Raw genomic sequence first — 18,863 nt, forward strand, 5'->3', positions numbered from 1 at the left:
GAGCCAGGTCCCTGTGAACGGCACCTGTTCTCACTCCCAGCCTTGTCCCCAGAGCCCCCCCCAGGGAGGGCTGAGGGGGGGCCCTCTGCCCCTTACACTCCCACCACTGGGGGAGGAGCATGCAGCGCCCTCATCTCTGGCTCACCTTCACATGGAATTTGTAATAAAAGGTCAAGGTCACTTGTGCGGTGACCCCTAGGACAGGTATTGTGCTTCATGTCACCGTCCTTGTCCCTAGCAGACACTGTCCTTTCTCTGGGTTGGAAGGCTGGGGGGGGGCCCTGCATCATGCAAGTGTGTCCCTTTGCCAACAGCACGTGCTCACCTAGTGCCTCTGCCTCGCTTCCTAGTCATTCTAGAAACATCTTCGTCATTCTCCACATCGTACAGCACACTCACGTGTTGTGTGGAGCACTGAGTCGGAACGGATCCTTAGCTGAGCCTCCAGCGGGTTTTCAGAGGCAGTAAATCACACAGCACCAGACAACTGCATCGGAGGGTGCGCGGAGGCGGGTCTGCAGGAAGCTGCACTGCCCACACACAGGCGGTGCCTCTGCGGTTCGGATGCACCAGCTGCTACCAGGAGAAGGCTGGGCCGCCTCCTCCCATGTGACCTGCAGCCTTGGAAACCTGCAGGAGGTCAGCTCTGAGTCCGTTCTGACTCCCCAGCCCCTCCCCAAGTGGACATCCCAGGGTGCCAGTGAGGGAAAAGGAAACCCGAAGGGAGGCAGGGGTGCAGGGGAGGTCAGGGGTGGGGGGGACACAGTGATCCAGGCGCCTGAATGAGGAGGGTCCTGGAGCTTTGGGAACTAGAAGGAATGAAGGGTGGTGGGGTGGGAGGCAAGCTGGGAGGGCTGTGGACTTCCTGCGGAGGCAGAGACATGATGGACAGCGTGGCCACAGTGGGACTCCACAGGAGTGGACTGCTTTGTCCTAGAGAGGCATGCAACACACTGGGAGTGACCACAGAGTCCGCAGCACACCGCAGGGGGCCTTCCGCCCAGCACTGGAGGAACAAAGGGGCAAGTACTTCTCTGAGTTCTAGTGCAGTTAGTGGAAGGCGGGCGCCCCAGGACCTCTCCCCGCTCCACTCATACAGGACAGCCAAGACAGGGCTCCTGGGATCTGGCTGAAGTGTGGATCTGGCCTCTGGAGGTCTCAGGGGACCGGGAGTTTGGCTTTCTGACAAATGTGGTGACAAACCTGCTTCTGGAGCAACCGCAGGGTCTTGGGCGCCAGCCCGCTGAGGGGAGGATCCTGGCAACAGTTCTTTATCACGTGAGGCTTGTTTGCTTCTCGCTGTTAAGTGAAGAAGAGAAAAGCTATGAACACAGTGTTGTCCTCTTAGCTGCCATCAAGCCAGCCCCTAACTCCTGGTGACCCCATGCACAGTGAAACAAAACTGCCCGGCCGTGTAGCCTCCACCCATCATGAGAGTTGGGACAGCGTGGCCCACAGGGACCCACTGGCTGGCCTGAGGGGTCGGTCACCAGCCTTTCTCCTAGTCTGATTTAATGTAGAAACTCCCTGGAACCATTTGTTTCTTTTCATTGTTTTCAACCCCAAGAATTTACTTTTGAGACTCGGATGCTCTGCGGACGATCGAATGGAGGAAATTCCTCAGGGATAAACCATTCACTCCTGCACCCTGCTCTCTGTCCCCTCACTTAGCCGTCCTAGTTGGGTGCCTGTGAGGCCAGGCCTCGTCCCGATGATAAAGTCCATCCTCACCACCTGCCTCCGGGAAGAACCTGCAGCAAGCAAATGAGGATGACAAGTCAGAGAAGGCAGGGGAGCCTCGGGCACCCCGAGGAGACAGGAGAGGCTCCCCCCCCCCCCCCCCCCCTTCTCCAGCTGCCCCTGTGCTGGCTGAGGACAGCTACATCCAGGGCAGACGGCTGCTTGCACGAGCTGTGGTTTCTCTGACCGTCGCTGTAACTGACTTCCACAGGCAACCAGGTGGCTTCAATGATGAGCCCTCACTCAGCCCTCCTTCGTCAAATCAATACCGAGTCTAAAACACAGTATATAAAACACAGTGCCTTAAGCAACCCACCATGCTTAGAAAGGGGTCAGTGAAAGAGAGGACGACCCTCCACCGATGGACTGACAGTGACCGCAGCGATGGGTACAAGTGTGTCAGAGATGAGGATGGGACAGGATGGGACAGGGCTCAGGTATGTTCAGAGGGTTGCTAACTGTTGTACTCGACTCAGCGGCACTTAACAAGCACAATCAGCACCACGTCTAGTTTATATAGAATACAGGGTCCTAGTCAACACCATGTCCAGTTGTAGATGGACTTCAGTGTCCCAGTCAACACATATCTAGCCGTATTCAGAACATAGTATCTTATGTTAGCATCCGGCTATAGATAGGATCCAGTGTCCAAACCAACACTGTACCCAGTTACGTATGGAATACAGTGCCCTAGTTGTATACAGAATTCAGCGCCCTACTTAATGCCATGACTAGTTGATGTGGAATGCAGTGTCTAAACACACCAAATCTAGTTGTCTATGGAACACAGTGTCCTGGAAACATCATTACTGGTTGTGTATAGAATCCAGTGTCCTAGTCACACCATGTCTGTTGTAGATGGAATATAACATCCACTCCCTTCAGCAAAGCACGCATGATCCACGTGGACCAAGGACAGCAGTGACCGCAAAGTAAACTGACGCTCCAGCAATCAAGACTCTTCTATGCTGGCCCAGCAAAAGGGGACCGCGCGTCTGCGAAACTGTTGTGTGGTCACTGAATGGGAACTGACTCATAGCTGACCCTCCAGCGGGCTTTCAGGGGCTGGAAATTACACAGAAGGGGATTCTCCCCCTTCCTCCTGCAGAGCAGCTCAATGAGCGAGAGATAAATTGGTCCTCGACACTAGGATTTTTTCTTTAAATGTTTCTTTTTCAACACTAGTGTTGGGTCATCGTAGTACAACTGGCTGTCAACATGACCTGAACACTCTTTCCCAAACGTGCCCGTGGTCAGCTGGGGGCAAACAGACCAGTGGGATTATTCAAGTCAACCTTTATCATCAGATGGGATCAATTTCTTTGACCATTTTGCAGAAAGTAAGTACTAAGAAAAAATTCGCAGAAAAAAACATGACTGTGTCTAGTCTACGTGAGTTAGGGCATTGTTGTTCGATGCCATCGAGTACAACAGAGACCCAATGAGCAACAGATCTGAAGACCTGAATCCCGCCCCCTCCTGTGCGGTCCTCATTGTCTCTGAAACACTTGAGCCCATTGCTGCGGTCCTACTATATTTTATACACAAGCGTCTGTGGAGCTCTGGTGACCTAGAGGTAAGGAGTTGTGCTGCCAACCCAAAGGGAGGTGGTTCAAATACACCAGTTGCTCACCAGGAGGAAGATGAGTAATCTCTTCTCATGCAGTTGATGTTGTTGATGGTGGTTGTTACAGGGATATGCCTTGGAGTTGCCTGTGACTCACAGCGACACTATGTACCTTAGCCCTGAAAGGTGCCCTGTCCTGCACCAATCTTACCGTATCTGACAGACCTAATCCTATTGCTCCAGTCACTGAGTCAGCCCATCTCACCCAGGGTCTTCCTCTCCTGCACTGTCCCTCCACCCTTCCAAGCATGATACCCTCTCTAAGAACTGGTCCTTCCTGGCCATATGCCCAAAGTATGTGAGACAGAGCTTCAAAATCCTTGCCACCAGGGAGCAAACTGGTTTCACCCTCTCCAGGGCAGACCTGTTTGTTCTCCTGGCAGTCCACAATATGTTCAACACTCTTCTCCAGCACCACAACTCAAAGGCATCGATCCTTCTTTCATCATCCCTAGTTATTTTTTCAGCTCTCCGATGCATAGCAAGTAATTGCTAAGACCATGACCTGGATCAGTCGCACCTTAGTCTCCAGATTGGCATCGTTGCTTCTCAGGACTCTAGAGAGGTCTCTGACAGCAGACTTTCCCAATGCAATTCCGCCTTTTGATTTCTTGACTGCTTGGTTCCAAGAATGTTGATTGTGGAACCAAGCAAACTGAAGTCATCAACAACCTCAATTTCAGTGGCGTTTGTTGTTGTTTATGTTATGTGCCGTCGAGTCACCTGCAACTCATACAAGAGTCCTAAACCTGCTCCATTCTGGCCCCACCTTATTGTCCCTGACACACCTACTCCCATTACCCCAGTCACTGAATCCATCTCTACTGCCTCTGAAAAGCCACCGGGAGCTGGTTCCGACTCAATGGCACATAACAACAACATGTGTCTACTGGCCATTCCAGCGTTTGTTACCTGGCCAGCTGAGTGACGGGTGGCGATCATTGACCAAGCTGTGCAGCCATCACCACTATCAGCTCCAAATTCTCCTGTCACCTGAATACCTCAGTGTCCCCTCAACAACGGCCCATTCTCCCTCCTTCTTCCTGCTCTGGGAACTGCTGCCAACCGGGATACACACACACACACACACACACACACACACACACACACACACAGTCACATCCGCGTCTCTGAAGAGTGAATGTGTAGCCTTCTGACATCTGAATCATATTTTATCCTTTTGTTTATTGTTTCACACACTTGTGCCCTTTCAGCTTTACGGTGGCACAAAGCTGTATGACAAAACATTGGTCATGTCCTCGGTGTTTGCATACACAGTCCAGCAGCATTTATCACCTCCATTGTGTTGTGCAATGGTTTTAGATACCTAGTGCTACACCAATCGAAGTCCCACCGTGGGGAAGCCCAATGGCAATGTATTTTCTGACTGGTGGGTGCTGTCAAGAAGGCTCCACGTACAACAGAAAGAAGCCCAGTGTGCTCCTGCACCAAGCTCACCACTGCGATGCCCCAGGCCTTGGGAGCAGCCCCAGGTCAGGATTTCATAATTTAAAAGGCTGATGTTGTTCGAGGCCATCAAGTCGGCTACGACTCATAGAGACCCTATGGACAACAGCTCTGAGCCCCGCCCTCATCACCTCTGAGGTGTTCAAGTCCAACATTCCAGTCATTGTGCCCAATCCATCCTGTCGAAGGTCTTCCTCTCCCTGACCCCTCGACTTGCACTGAATGTCTTTTCCCAAGAACTGATTCCTCCTGACAACATGCCCCAAGTCCAAGGCCAGAAGTCGGGATTCAGAGCTGTGCAGGCTCTGGAGGAAGGTCAGTGTCTCCTCCGCTTCTGGTTCCTGTTCCTTGGACATCTCCCTGGGCCTTGACATTGCTCTCACCCCATATCTCCTCTGCTCAATTGTTCAACCTCTTCTATATCCCAAAGAAGTTAAATACAGAGGGAGTTCTGGTAGCATAGTGTAAGGCGCTATTCTGTCAACCCAAAGAAAGGCACACGGTTCAAATCCACCAGCTGCTCCATGGGAGAAAGATGATTGACTATCTCTGAAAATCCCCTGGAGGGTCACCCTTGGTTCTGACTTAGTGACACATAGCAACACATCTCAAAAAAAATAAAAAATAAAATAAAATAAAATAAATCATGTAGGGAGCTCTGGTGGCCTAGTGGCAAGAAGCTGCAACTGCAACGTCAGAGGTTTGTGGCTCAAATCCACAGATGCTCTGCTGGAGAAGGAGGGGCAATCTCCTCCTGTACCAGTCAGATCTGATTTGACGGTACACGCACAAAAATACTTTTAAAAAAATCACGTAAGACATACCCTGCACTAATCCTGCCTCAACACCATGAAGATAACCCATTCTCAAATGAGAGCGTAGCCAAAGGCAGAGGGGTTAGGACTGACAACAGACAGCCACAATCATTGCCTCCATCCACGGCCAAACTGTGCCAACCTTAACAGAAAGTCAGGGTCTCCTAAACAGCAATTCTCCCTGCCCCTTCCTCCCACCCCAAGCCCACTGGCACCCACACATTCACCCACCCTATATATTTCATATAAATGAGAGCCAATAAAAGTCCCCTTTTTAGCTCTTTATCAATTTTAAGTCACTTGGTAATCATCAGTTCAGTGACTCGTTGAGTCTAAGACATATTTGTTATCTCAGTAACCATGAATCATTGTCAGGTTTCCAACCCTTGAAAGGGTCCTTTTGAGCCCCAGCAGATACACAGGCTGTTGTTACGGCCACGGAGAAACATGGTCCTCTGAAGCACAGTGTGAAATGCAGGTCTGAGGAGTGAGCTGGTCTTCTCCGCCACAGCCTCCTCCAGACCAGGTTTGCATCTAAGATGCTCAGTCATCGCTATGCATAGGCTCCTATATATTCACCCAGGGCTTTCATCTTGAGGGCGCTGCCCAGGACCCAACGGTAGGGCAGGGCTGTTTCAGAGATAGATTCTTTCTTACATCAAATTTGCTAAGGGCAGTTGGGAGAGTCTGCAGTCCCAAACTTTTGACTCTCATCAGTACTACAGACGGAAGCCAACCTAGAAGACACTGCAGCTTAGTTCCAGACCACGCTAATCAAGAGGATACTACAAAAAAAGCAAGGCACATGCATTAATTTTTTTGGTTTCCCAATGCATATGAAAGCTCTGTTGGCCCTGTAACTGTAGCCTATGAAGTGTGATGCTGGAGGAGCTTGAGATGGTGTGAGAACGGTGACGTGGGATACAGATACAATGCTGTGAGGGAAACAGTACAGAGAGACAGGAGTGAGGCGGGGTGGCCACTGGCCTTCAGTGTGTTTCACAGAGCAGTGTCTGTGAGGTGTAATATCGCAGAGCGCCCCAAACAAGGGCTGCCCCACTTTAGTTCTAGATATTTAATATCGGAATTTTTTTTCAAGCTCCAGGATTTGCCTTAAAATCAATATCCTCCTGTGTTAAGAAAAGAGAAGTACTTCATTAAGTTTCAAATCATCCTTGGGTCCAGCTACCAAGTGCAGCATTGAGATTCATTCCTGCAGGTGGCGCCATCAGCAAACGACTCCATCCACCAGCTGCCTCTCCCAGAAATGAAGGGAGAAAATAGGAACCTTTTTGCTCATACGGTAAAGCGAAGCATATGCAAGGGCAGGGAGACCAGACGTTTGTCCAGTGGGTCATGGAGAGCTGTGCGGCTCTAATAAAACCCCGTAATTAAAATATTGATTATGGAAGTGCCTGCTTCCTTGGTATTAAATATGCTCCTTTTATAGGCAATGTGTTGACAGATAAATACAATTTTAAGTTGACTCTTTTATGAGGCGGTAATGACAGCCCAATTCTCATTTGGGTGTTGTGTTCTTTCACAAAATTACACATTTCCCATTGCTACGGATTTCCAGTCTTCAGCTCATCTTCCAGAATGTTCTTTCTGCAGGCCTAACACTCTTTGCTTAATCACTCCAATAAAAAGAGTAGATTCCTTTGTAATGCAATTTGTAAGCAATAAACATGATTGAGAACGCAGTATTTGCTGCCGACTAAGTTTAACGCGGGGTTTTAATTCGCTGTGTAATTATTCATTTGCTAGGCACTTTCCCCATTCATGTTTATTTTTCCTTGACTGAGCAAACTTGAGAAGTTTGGATAACATTGGGGGTGGAGGGGAGCCGGTTCCAGCAGATTTTACACAAGCCAGAATTTAATACAGATGTTATGAACAGAGGACTTTTTTTTTTTTAATCCACAGACAGGAGGTCACATTACCTCGTAATACAGACACATAAAAATGTGATTATGGGTTCTAAACAGGACGCAGTGGGTTCCTAGTTAACACGATGAGATTCCCAGGAAGCGATGCATAAATTTTTCAAAAATGACACATTTCTCACGTTTCATTCCAATTAAATTACTGAGGCAGCTAACGGCGATGGGCGCAAAGTCCGAGCCTAAGATGAGGGGTTTCTTCTCGAACGTGTGTCTCTGCGAACGTCTTCTTTTTATGAGGAGCAGTTAATAGGAAGCCGTTATTTTTCTCCGGCGCTGGAGGAGGTGTCCTGAGTTTGTGCTCCTTTGCTCGGGGTTATTAACAAGAAGAGAGTGTTGCGCCGCTGGGTCCCTCCAATTCCAGCTTTGGCTTTAAGGGGATCCCATAATTTGCCTCAGGCTTAGGCCCCATCACTGACCTCGTCCCTCATGGTGTCCAGGTGGGGGAGCAGGAGTGAGGTTGGCACCCCCCTTATCCTGGTTTCTCCCCCACCACTGGCTGCAGATCTTGGGGTCCTGGGAGCCCAGCAGTCCCCCAGGGGTTGGGCGTCCAGCGCCCAACTGAGGTGAGGAATATGAGGCCTGTACTGGGCTCCCTCGCATAAGCCTTGGGGGTGCCGGTCACCTCAAGTGGAGTCGCTGTGGGGCGCGGCCCAGCCTCCTGTCCTAGGGAACCCTCACCTAGCTGCAGGGGCGCTGGAGTCCAGCCCCACCCTCCCTCAGCCTTGCTCTCGGAGAGGATGGGGTTCAGGTCTGCTCCCCGAGAGGAGACAGGGAGCGCAGAGCTGCGGCGAGCGGGGAGAGGCGGGAGGGGGCGACAGAAGACAGCGCGAGCGAGCGCTCGCCTCTCCAAATGAGGTTTCCAGAAGCCTCGTCCTGGGGTTTGAAAGGCGCACGGAGGACAGCGGCTGAGCAATCCCAATCAGAAATGCGATTTCGAGTCCTAATGAACTTGATTGTGTGAGCATTTATAATCCCCATGGCCCTAAATGAAATCAGATACAATCAGAGGGTTCGGGAAGGGAGTGTTTACGGCGACGCGCGGCTGCGGGCCGGGCGCACGGCTCCGGTATTGATGTCGAAAATGATGGATCGCGCGCGAATGGCAAATATACTATTTGTCTAATGGCTCGGCAATTAAATTCCCCTGCAAATGACCCATGCCTCATTTCATCCTAATCTATGGAATTTTGATTGAATTCGTCAGCTCTAATTGAAAAATACTACTCTTTAATGTCTGCACTGCAGACTCGGGACCGGAGCGACTTGGAGGGACGGTGGCCCTCTGACCCGGGGACACCGGGCACCAGCGGGCACTGAAGGAGGTCGCCCCAGCGGCCCCGCCCGCCCAGGGGACCCGTGCGCTCGAGGACCCCCTCCCGGCCAGGTCAGCCGACCAGCGGACCGACCTCCGCCCACCGGGGCCAAGCCGGGGTCCCCATGAGAGGGGGCGCGCACCCCAGGTTGGGCCGGCCCCCACTCGCTTTCTATGCAAATGGCGAAGCACAGGCTGCGAAATTAGCTACTTGCTGGAGCATATTTACTGGATGGAAATGCGTTAAGAGGAAACGTGGGAAGGCGCGTAACCGAGTAGCCGGGCTGCGGGGAAAGCGGGCTGCTCCTTTCCAAACAAAAAAGACATCAAAACGCCGGGAGGCGGGCAAGGCTCGAGGGAACGAAGCCCCGCTGCGCAACGACTCCCCGAGTCCGGGAGAGCGGGGATGAGCCCGCGGGGACTCGGAGCCGAGACCCTCCCGTCTCGCCGATCCCCGCCGCGGCCCCCAGGGGCGCCCTCGAGCGGGGTCCCGCGGTGGGGAGCGCGCAGCCCGGACAGGGGCGCACGCGGCGTGGGTCCCCAAGGCCTGCAGCCTGGCCCGCCTCCTGCTCGGCCCGCCTCCTCCTCCAGCCCCAGCCGGGTTCGAAGCCCGACCCGGGTTCTGGGCAGGAGCAGGGGCGCTGAGCCCCACCTCTTTGTTTTAACACATAAATGGAGTACGGACGTGTTTATTTAAAGCAAAATCATATGAGGTGGCATCAAAATTGCCTCCCTGGGACCGATGCCAACTGGGTTTTGTCGAGATCGGACCCGGCTCTGCGGCACAGGCACCGGGGGGTTCCGGGGGGACCGGGGGGGGGGGGACCTGGCTCTGGAGAGGTCCGACGCCAAGCTGCGCCCCGCTCACTTTGGCTGCTTGTGTGCGGGTCCACTATCCTGGACAGCGTGGAACGTGCACCGGCGTCCCTGTCCTCACCCTGCAGCCGGGAGGAGAAGGGGCACAGTCAGTCACAACTTAGGCCCCTGGAGCTGTGCCAGGTCTACAGTGCCCGGTCCAGCTCCGCTCCTGTCACAACCGTGACATAAGCGCTCTGTGACCTCCCTCTTTAAGGGAAAAGGTCAGGCCGCTGATGGGAGGAAATGGCCGCGTTTGTGCCCATATCTCAGATGAAGCCACTGAGGTCTAGCGAGGAGAGTTGTGCGCCCAGGGCGCCCTGAGAAGATGCCAGAGTTCTGGGCCTCTCACTTCCAGGTCCTGCTCGGGGCGGGTTAGAGAGCCAGACACCCTGGCGTGGACTGTCAAGAGCACCGGAGGGGCCTTTCCATTTCACACCCCAAATTCCATCCTGAGTCTCACTACCTTCCTCAGTCACAGCGGAATCGAAATCCCCTCGTGGCCCAGACGGTTATAATGAAGAGAAATTGGCACGCTTTCCCCCCAACTCGAAGCATGAAAGGTCGCAGCCCTCAGTTCCCCGCAGGCAGAGAACTGCGCCCACACATCCATCCGGACACCTCTTCCCACCTGCAGCCTCCCAAGGCCTCAGGCCCATGTCATTACCCCCACGGTCCGCGGGGGGCGCTCCGGCCGGGCGCACCCGCCTTGTTTGCAGAAGTCCAAGCTCAGTGCAGCTGCATTTCCTACTAAATCCATTACAGCAGTCATACCTGGTTCTGTTTACAAATATAAAACAAATCACATTAGATTATTAAAAGAAAATTAAATTTTAAAACACTGGCTTGTGCAATAAATTACCCAGTTCATTACTTTTGAAAATACACATTTTCAAAGCCCTGGATGGACTAAATGGGAAGCATTTTTCTGCTAGAAGGAAGCAGCGCCTTCAGACTGCCTTAGAAGCCTCTCTCCTGCCTTATGAACTTCATTTGTTCCAGTTTTATTTTGTTAGGTTGTGCTTGTCTCCCCCACTCCACTCCACCCCCGTTTAAGTGCCAAAAAAGCTACATACAAAACAAGCCATTTCCTGCAAGAAACTTGAGAACTGGGAGAGGGGGTGAAGAGAACTAAGAAAAAAAAATTAGGGTATCGTGATATTCAATCTGTACACTGAGCAAATCGTTCTAGAAGCCGGACTCTGAAAAGAAGAACATGGCATCAGGATTGAAGGAAGACTCATCAACAACCTCTATTATGCTGATGACACTGCCCTGCCTGCATAAGGTGAAGATTTACTGCAGATCAAAGACAACAGCCTTCAGTACAGGTTACATCTCAACACCAAGAAAACAAAAATCTTCATCACAAGACCAACAGACATCATCATGGTAAATGGAGAAAAGATTGAAGTTTATTCTTCCATTTTAAGATGTTCTAGTGCTGCCAGTGCTAAGAAGTTGCCCTCCCAACACAAAGGCAGGTAGTTCAAATCCACCAGCTGCTCCACAGGAGAAAAAATGGACACTCTGCTCCTGTGTGGTTTGTTGCCTCTGAAAACCCACTGGAGGTTCAGCTATGAGTTGGTTCCAACTCTACAGTATGCAATAACAACAACAACAACATTCTTTCATTTTGCTTGGATGCACAGTCAACACCATGGTACCAGCAGTGAAGAAATCAAAAGGCATGTTGCTGTGGAAAAATCTGCTGTCAGGGACCTCGCCGAAGTTTTAAAGAGCATAGATATCTGTTTAAAGACTAAGGTGTGACTGATGCAGGTCACAGTCTTTGTGATGCTGCCTCCTGACGACTCTTGCTGGGCTCCATGAGCATTCACCTTCCAAGTGTTGATCCACTTTGCTGCTTTGGAGGCTGCATGGACAGGACCACTAAGGACCGGGAGGTTTATCCTGCTGCGCGCGGTGATGCAGGATCGGTGCTGGGTGCTGGCTCGATTTCCATCCCAGCAGAGCCCAGCACCCAGGACCTGGGCAGGAGCCTCAGAGGGAGAAGCCTGCAGGAGGCCCCTCTGTGGTCCTCAGCAGGGCCTTTGTTATCTCAGCTGTGGGCCCTCTTTCTTCTGGCCCTTGGGGTGAGCTGTGTATTTGACTTTTGCCCCTCATCCAGGTGTGAGGTGTGAAGGGTCTGTTGGGCGTGCATGACACCCACCTGCACAGGGACATGTGACGTGTACCAACGTGTAGAATAAATCCTAGAGAGGATGGACACCTTCAAAGCATGTCCATCCTTCCCAAACACAGATCTCCACACATCACACTCCACATATCACAGACATGTACACACACCACATACATAACACACCACACACACATCACACACCAGACCACAGCAAATCACACACACATCACACACATCCCACTCCGTGTCACACGTACATACACACAACACACATAAGACACACATCATACACTCATCAGACCACAGCAAAACATACACTGTCTCTCAGATCCTCTGAAACCTACCAGTGACCTCTAGGAAGGCACCAGGGACAGACTCTGAGGACTTCCTGGACTTTGCCTTTCACAGCTCCCCTGCCGGACTGTGCTGCCCGTTATCTACAGTGAACGGAAGTGGATCCCAACGGGAATTCTCGGGCCCTCAGGCCCTCTGAGCATGTGGCGGCTCCCTTCTTTCCTTAAACAATGGTCATTTCAAGACACGCCCACAAGGGAGAGGTCATTGTTTGCACCCCAAAGTCATGCAAATTAGTTTTCCACATTTTTCTCTGATGACAAGCAGGTGGCTGTATGCGCTGTTCTTCCATTTCAAAGGCCAACCTTCCATCCCCACCAGGAAGGGCTGTGCACTGGGGAGCCAGAGGCTGAGGTGATGTGAAGATTCGCTGATACTTTCTAGGGTCTCCTGATCCCTTCAGGGCCTGGGGTCCCGATGGGGAGTGGTGAGGGTGAGCAAGAGTGTGGGATCTAGCTATGACAGATGTCCCATGCCTGGTCAATACAGGTGGCCTCCTGGGTTCTCCTTCTGGGGTCTGGAGAAAACCGTGAGCCCACTAAGCTCAGTCTGGGGTCAGCTTTCCTCCATGCCCTCTGCCTTCTCCTGGGCTCTGGTGTATGTGTGGTGTGCGGGGGGGGGGGGTGTCTTTCACATCCCCAAACAAGTCCAAGACTCTCCTAGGGAGCTGCTCAGGGTGAAAGGGAGTCCAGTGTTTCAAGGAGCAAGGCCTTCTGTTTCCAGGTGCTTTTCTCTTGGGAAGAGGCCTGGCATCTTGGGCTGTCTTCCTTTCTTTGTTCACCCTTCCTAGCTCCTCCTTGAAAAGTATCATTTTCAGGTGGTCTTCCCAGCACAGTCCCTGGTTGATGCTAACAGTTGGCACCCTGCTGCTAGCCTAAAGTTTGGCCTTTGGGACACGCCCAGTGGTCAGTACTGCAGAAGAAAGGTCTGGTGATCACAGTTGCTTTCTCTAACACCCGAGGTCCATGTGATTCAGGAGGGACTGGACAAAGGCTCCCCAGAAGGCTGGCCTGTCCGGCCCAGGCACTCCCGCCTAAGTTTCCCAGAGAGTTTGCTCTTCAAACAGCTTAGTATGAAACCACCCTCCTGCCAGGAATTCCAGGCCCTTGCCCACTGCAGGACGCAGGCGCACTTGGGTCTCCTTCCCTGTGCAGCCAGCCTCTCCCTCCACTCACACCCGACCTTCTCTTGCACAGCCTTGCTGGTCGAGTTTAACAGTGAGAGGAGAGAGGCCCAGGATCACAGCTCCCCTCCCCGCCGTGTTTCTGAGTGCTCTCTCCAAAAACAACCCATGTTTTTCATTGGGTTAAAGTGTGTGCCTCTTTCCTGCTCAGATTAACCGCAGATCCAAACACCTCTGGGTCCCAGCGTGGTTTCTAAAGGGTTAAGGAAGTGCATTGGCGGCAAAGCCAGTCCTCTTAAAAGGTCAGCAGCCCTGCTGGGGGCAGACGCTAGATGGCAGGGGCTGGTTTGGAAAGGCTCCAGGCCTTGCCTCCCCAAACCTTGGCCTCTGAGACACCTGGTCTTTTCCGGGGCGCTGGAACTTGAGGACCCGAAGTTGGGTCCACAGTTGGGTCATGCCACCAGCCGCGGGTCCTGCTTCAGCGTTCTTGGGGTTCTAGCTGTGCCCATGTGCGTCCCTCACAAGGGGCCAACTTCCAACACAAGAAGACGGTGGGCTGCGTGGACGGCAGTGGAGGTGGCTCCCCAAGCTCCTGACCTGGCCGCACCCCCTAACCCCTCAGTGCCCTCTGCCCAAAGCCTGAGATTAGCATCTCTGTGAAGTCCTGCAAACAATGGCCGCTGTTCGAGGAGATGAAAGGCAGGCCCAGGGTAGCAGGGTGTGATTGAAGTCCCCCAAGGTGGGGCCTCCAGATCCAGGGAAGTTGATGGGAGAGAAAGAAGGCCCACAGAGGGGCGCCCTGAGGCCTGCTCACCCTCCTTCCCCACCGCCCGGACGCCACCTTGAGTCCTTCACCGCGGGGCAACTGTGAACACCACCATCAGACCCCTTCGCCTTGCGAGGCTTCCTCTGCACCCCTTGGGTCCAGGTCCCAGGGACAATTTCTGCCTCAGATTCCATCTTTCTGTCCCGGAGCCCTGGGGTCCCGGCAGACCCACCAGGAACCCCTGGGGATGTGTGTGGGTCGCATGAGCCATAAGCATGAGTCGTTGAGGGCGAAGGCGCCAGGCCGGCAGTCCCCCCTCGTCCTGAGATCTCCGCCCCAGCACTGGGGGGGTCTTCAGAAAAGGAAGCAGGACACCCCCCAAGTCTCTGTGCCCTCCGACGCCTGTACCCGCAACCCCAGGAGCCCACCCCCCCACCCTCTCCCCCACCCTGGCATGGACCAGGACCCTTGAACTGGATACTGCTCCATCGGGGGACTGGAAACCTTGCACCCCAGATCCTATGAGGCCCCCCCTGGGTCTGTCAGCTGGAGCGCTGGGGTGGGAGGGCCGCGCGGATGTCAAGGGCCTGGTTTCTGGTCTGGGCCTGCAGAGAAGTTCCCAGTGCCCCAAGAGAAAGGTGGAAAAAAAAAAATCTGCTCCTCCTCAAGTCCCTGGTGCGCGGCTGTTTTTTGCTTCTATGACTTTGAGGGTGGGGAACAAAAAAGCAAAACTTTCTCCATAAGAATGTGGAGCGCACACAGAGTCTTGCAAAGTATTTCTTTAGGGGCTTTAGAAACCCCCTTGTTGGACTTTCTGCGCGGCCGAGGAGCAGAAGAATGAAACCAAAGACTTTTATTTTATAAACCACTTGATCTTTGCTTGGGAAACTCTATTAATTGAATGGGTTTGCCTTTTTGCCAGGCCCCTTTATCATTATTTATGGGCTTTAAATTGTTTAAAGTTCCCTTGACGTTCAATTTACAAGTTTGGGGAGTTTTTTTGTTCTGCCTTTTGTCCTGGAGAAAGACATCGTGTTGGAAGTGCTTTGAAAAGCCAAACACGAGAGGTTGGCAATGAAAGGGAAGCGGGCGAGATCCCTTTTAATTCCGCCCTGTTGTGAATAGCTCTTTTACATAATTGCAGGAGCTATTTCAAAGCTAGCCAAGGCCTGACTTCTCTTAGAGCCACATGGAGCCTATTTTGGGCTTTCAGATTTTAAAAAAGGTCTGAATAAAATAGTTTAAAAAGATGAGGCTTCAATGCATTCTGCTACTTGCAAATTGGTGTGTCTGATGGGGGAGTTTTGCACAAGCACCCCTTTGTAAATGCGCTTTGGGCTCGGGAGGGACCCTCCTGTGTGAGCTGGGTGTGAATCCAAATTGCCCTTCCATAAATAAAACCCATCCCAAGCTATTTCCCAACTATTGCCCGGAGCAAGAGCTGAGGCAATGACCAAATGATCAGGCCACTCAAAATCCCGATAAATAAAAACAACCCGGTTGCCGGAGAAACCAGCCTGGAGCCGGAGACTGGCGCGCGAGGCCCTCAAGCCTCCAGGCGCCGTCAGCGACCCGGGGCGCCCACGGGCGCCTCTGTCCACCGCCACCCGGGACCTGGACTCGGGCGCGGAGGGGCGACGAGGAGCCGCACAGCTCTCCGAGCTCCCACCTCCGGGCATGAATATGCATTTCCGCGTGCGTTCCACATTGACACGCGGCTCTCCCACACCTGCATGCCACCACTGAAGGGACAGCCCGCGAGCGCAGACAACTTAATTAGCATCACTTTTACTGACATCTGAGGTTTTAAGTGGAGCTGAATACCCAGCTTGGCACAGACCTCAGGAGCTGGGCCAGCGTCACCCCGGCAGGAGGGCAGACAGCTCCGGGAAGTTAGCTGGAGTTGGGGACCCGGCTTCCCCTCAGGCCGTCTCCTCTACTTTTCCTAAGAGGGGTGCGGAGGTCGGGGACACTCGGGCAAAATGGCAAAGATCGTGGTGAGTGGCCACCCCCCAGTATGGGTCCAGCCAAGCCAGCGAGGGCTCTGCAGTTGAAGGCAGAGAGGCTGAGAAGGTGAACCCCAAGTAAGGCTGAAGAAGATACACCTGTGCTGGGCGCCCCTACCTCTCTCTGAGGGTCCCGGGAAAGTTCTCTGGGCCTTGATTATTGACAGTCCCCACGCTCCGACACCGTGCAGGTAGCCGCGGTGGCGAATGAGTCCTGTTAATCACGCCACACACACGCATCTCTTTATGACGCTAACAGTCGTTTTCTAAGCAGTTAAGCATTAGATGAGAAAATATTACTGCATCGCATGCGAGAAAAGGCTTACTAGTAAATAAAATTCATATTGATGAGAATTCTGTGAACTCACTAATAAAAGAAGACTAGTATTCTAACCCCCGCAGTCACTACTTTCTACGGCAATTTATGGATGCAGATAATATGCCATCAAATTATTTCAAGTGTAGCTATAATTCAACGGACCCACATCTTGTGGCGTACCTTTAAACGAAGAACTAGCACTAAAATAGCCAGAGGAATTCCTGTCACTCGCCGGCAATGGCAATCGGGGGACGGGAGTCCCCAGAACAACACTTCTACGAGTCAAACAGCAAAGCGAATGGCGACCCTATGAAGTAGACTGCGAATGGCGACCCTATGAAGTAGACTACGCAACAGCTAACACACGTGTCGGAGGCATGAAGCGCGGGCCACGCAAATCAGGCAAGGGGAGCCTTTTTTGTGGGTTTTTTTTAGCATTAAACCCCCAAAGCCACGAGGCAATGATACTGGAGACTAGGTAAGTGTACCTCACCTCGTAATGACAGAGAGGAATAAACATATCAGCCTTTTGCCCTGGCTTCTCCCCGCCCCTTTTCTTCTTTTGGAACAAGAATGGGAGAGAAACAGAAGCGCTTGGAAACCCTACAGACACGTCCTTCCCTGTATAGCCCGGCGGGAATCCCGTCCCCTCACCGGCCTCCTCCTCGGGTCGGGGCACGGAGTGCAACGTCCTAATGAATTCCTTTCAAAGCGCCCGCTGCCGCCCAGGCCATCTATCCCCGGGGCCGGAGTGGGGAGCGCGCCCCGACGCCTTTGTCCGGGTGCAGGCAGGAGAGGAGGCTCTGAGTCCCGGGGGCGCCGTAGACGCACCCCCGCCCGAGCTGCGGGCCTCCTAGGTGGGCTCCTGACTGAGCAGGTCTTCTGGGATTAAGACGTCCCTGGGGAGGCCTTGAGGCTGGAGCGAGAGAAGGAAGAGCGAGCAGGGGCGCTTCAAAGCAGCAGGTCGATAAATTCATAAAGATCGATTTATCTTTATCTCCCAATTAAACGTGCTTGTAAGTGATACATAACACAGGCCAACGCGGCCGACTCCCCAACACTAGCGCCTCGGCGTGATCTGGTTTTTAATGATCGGTGGAACAATGCCCTTGCTCCCTCCCGGGCAGGGCTGTCGCCGTTCCCAGCGGACGCCCAGACCCAGGACGTCGCAGCCCAGGCCCTGGAGGCGCGTGGACGCCCGGCGCACGCGAGCGCGCTGGCCCGGGTCTGTTCTCACCCCTAAAACATCCCGTTTGCAAAGAGAAGTCCAGAGGGCAAAGTTTCTAGTGTTTATATGGGGGGGGGGGGACGGGACTAGAGCACTCCTTTGGTTCCCTTAAATCCCATGGATCCCAAATTCTGGGATGTTTACCATTGTCGAGGCAGGGGCAACATCCTGAGAGGATCGATTCCGTCCTGCAGTCGGCAAAGGGGACCCTCGAGCCGGCAGACGCGCGGATGGCGCGGGGCGACCGCTCCCTCGGTTCTCAACGTGCTTAATTAGCGCCTATTTACAAAACGCAGCTTTTATTTGAGCAAACATCATAAAGCTTTCATCAGGATAATCTCACACCCTGCAATCCGGGGGCGCAGCACCTCCCCCCTCTCCCTCCCAAGGAGGGAGCAGAGAAAGGGCCCGCTTTATTATCATAATTATCGTGGCTGTTATTTTGGTGCGCGCTGGCAAAGTGTGTAAATAGGTGTGATGATTAAGGATGTCATGAAAAATGAGAGAAGGGCCCGCTCACGGGCAAGCTGGGCTCGGGATGGGGAGCCGGCAGCCTCCTCGCGCCACCTGGGCCAGAGTGCGGATGCAGCGCACGGGTTCCAGGCGGGTTCCCAGCAGCGCCCCGGCAGCCGGTGCCCAGAATGGGATGGATTTGAGCTAAGGGGCGTTGCGCCCCAAATCTGAAGCTTCGCCCGACCCTGGGAGCAGCCTCTGAGAGCCCAGCGCCTGGCGCAAGCTCCTTTGCAAAAGGGAAAAGATGCCAGGCCCGGGAGTGGCAGTACGCGCCCGGAGCGGCCCTCCGGCGGCGTCCCCGCGGCGGAGACCTGGAGCGCCCACCGCCCTCTGAAGTTTGCGCGGCCGATCCAGGAGCAGCTCCGGTTCCAGGTCCGCGCGCTCCGCCGCTGCGCTCGCACCCGCTGGCGGCCTGGAGGCGGAGGGGCGGGGGCCGGAGAAGCCCCGCCCGCGAGCGGCGTAGCCAATGGGAGGCTGCGCACGCCCCCATGTGACCCAAACCCAGTCGGGCAGCAGGCGAAATGTGAATGAGAGAGGAGCGCGATTTAAAGGTGCTGGCGGCGCCCGCGAGACCAGAGCGCCCGATCCGCGCTCCCAGCGGCCCGCCGAGGGACCGGAGCCGCGCGGACCGGCACCGGCCGACCGACTG

General features: G+C 53.5%; 1 protein-coding gene across 1 annotated transcript in view; it reads left to right on the forward strand.

Moving 5' to 3' along the window:
• Window positions 1–9,313: 9,313 nt before the first annotated feature.
• Window positions 9,314–18,863, forward strand: part of LOC102870989 — an 11,761-nt gene continuing 2,211 nt past the window's right edge. The window contains exons 1-5 of the mRNA XM_006893520.1: window positions 9,314–9,508; window positions 15,658–15,843; window positions 17,103–17,321; window positions 17,510–17,698; window positions 18,452–18,737. Coding sequence (XP_006893582.1) covers window positions 9,314–9,508; window positions 15,658–15,843; window positions 17,103–17,321; window positions 17,510–17,698; window positions 18,452–18,737 — 1,075 coding nt within the window. The remainder of the gene's footprint in view (window positions 9,509–15,657; window positions 15,844–17,102; window positions 17,322–17,509; window positions 17,699–18,451; window positions 18,738–18,863) is intronic.

Source organism: Elephantulus edwardii, unplaced genomic scaffold (genome assembly GCF_000299155.1).
Source record: "Elephantulus edwardii isolate Elephantulus edwardi_28Jun2011 unplaced genomic scaffold, EleEdw1.0 scaffold00127, whole genome shotgun sequence".
In the NCBI taxonomy this organism is placed as follows: Eukaryota; Metazoa; Chordata; class Mammalia; order Macroscelidea; family Macroscelididae; genus Elephantulus; species Elephantulus edwardii.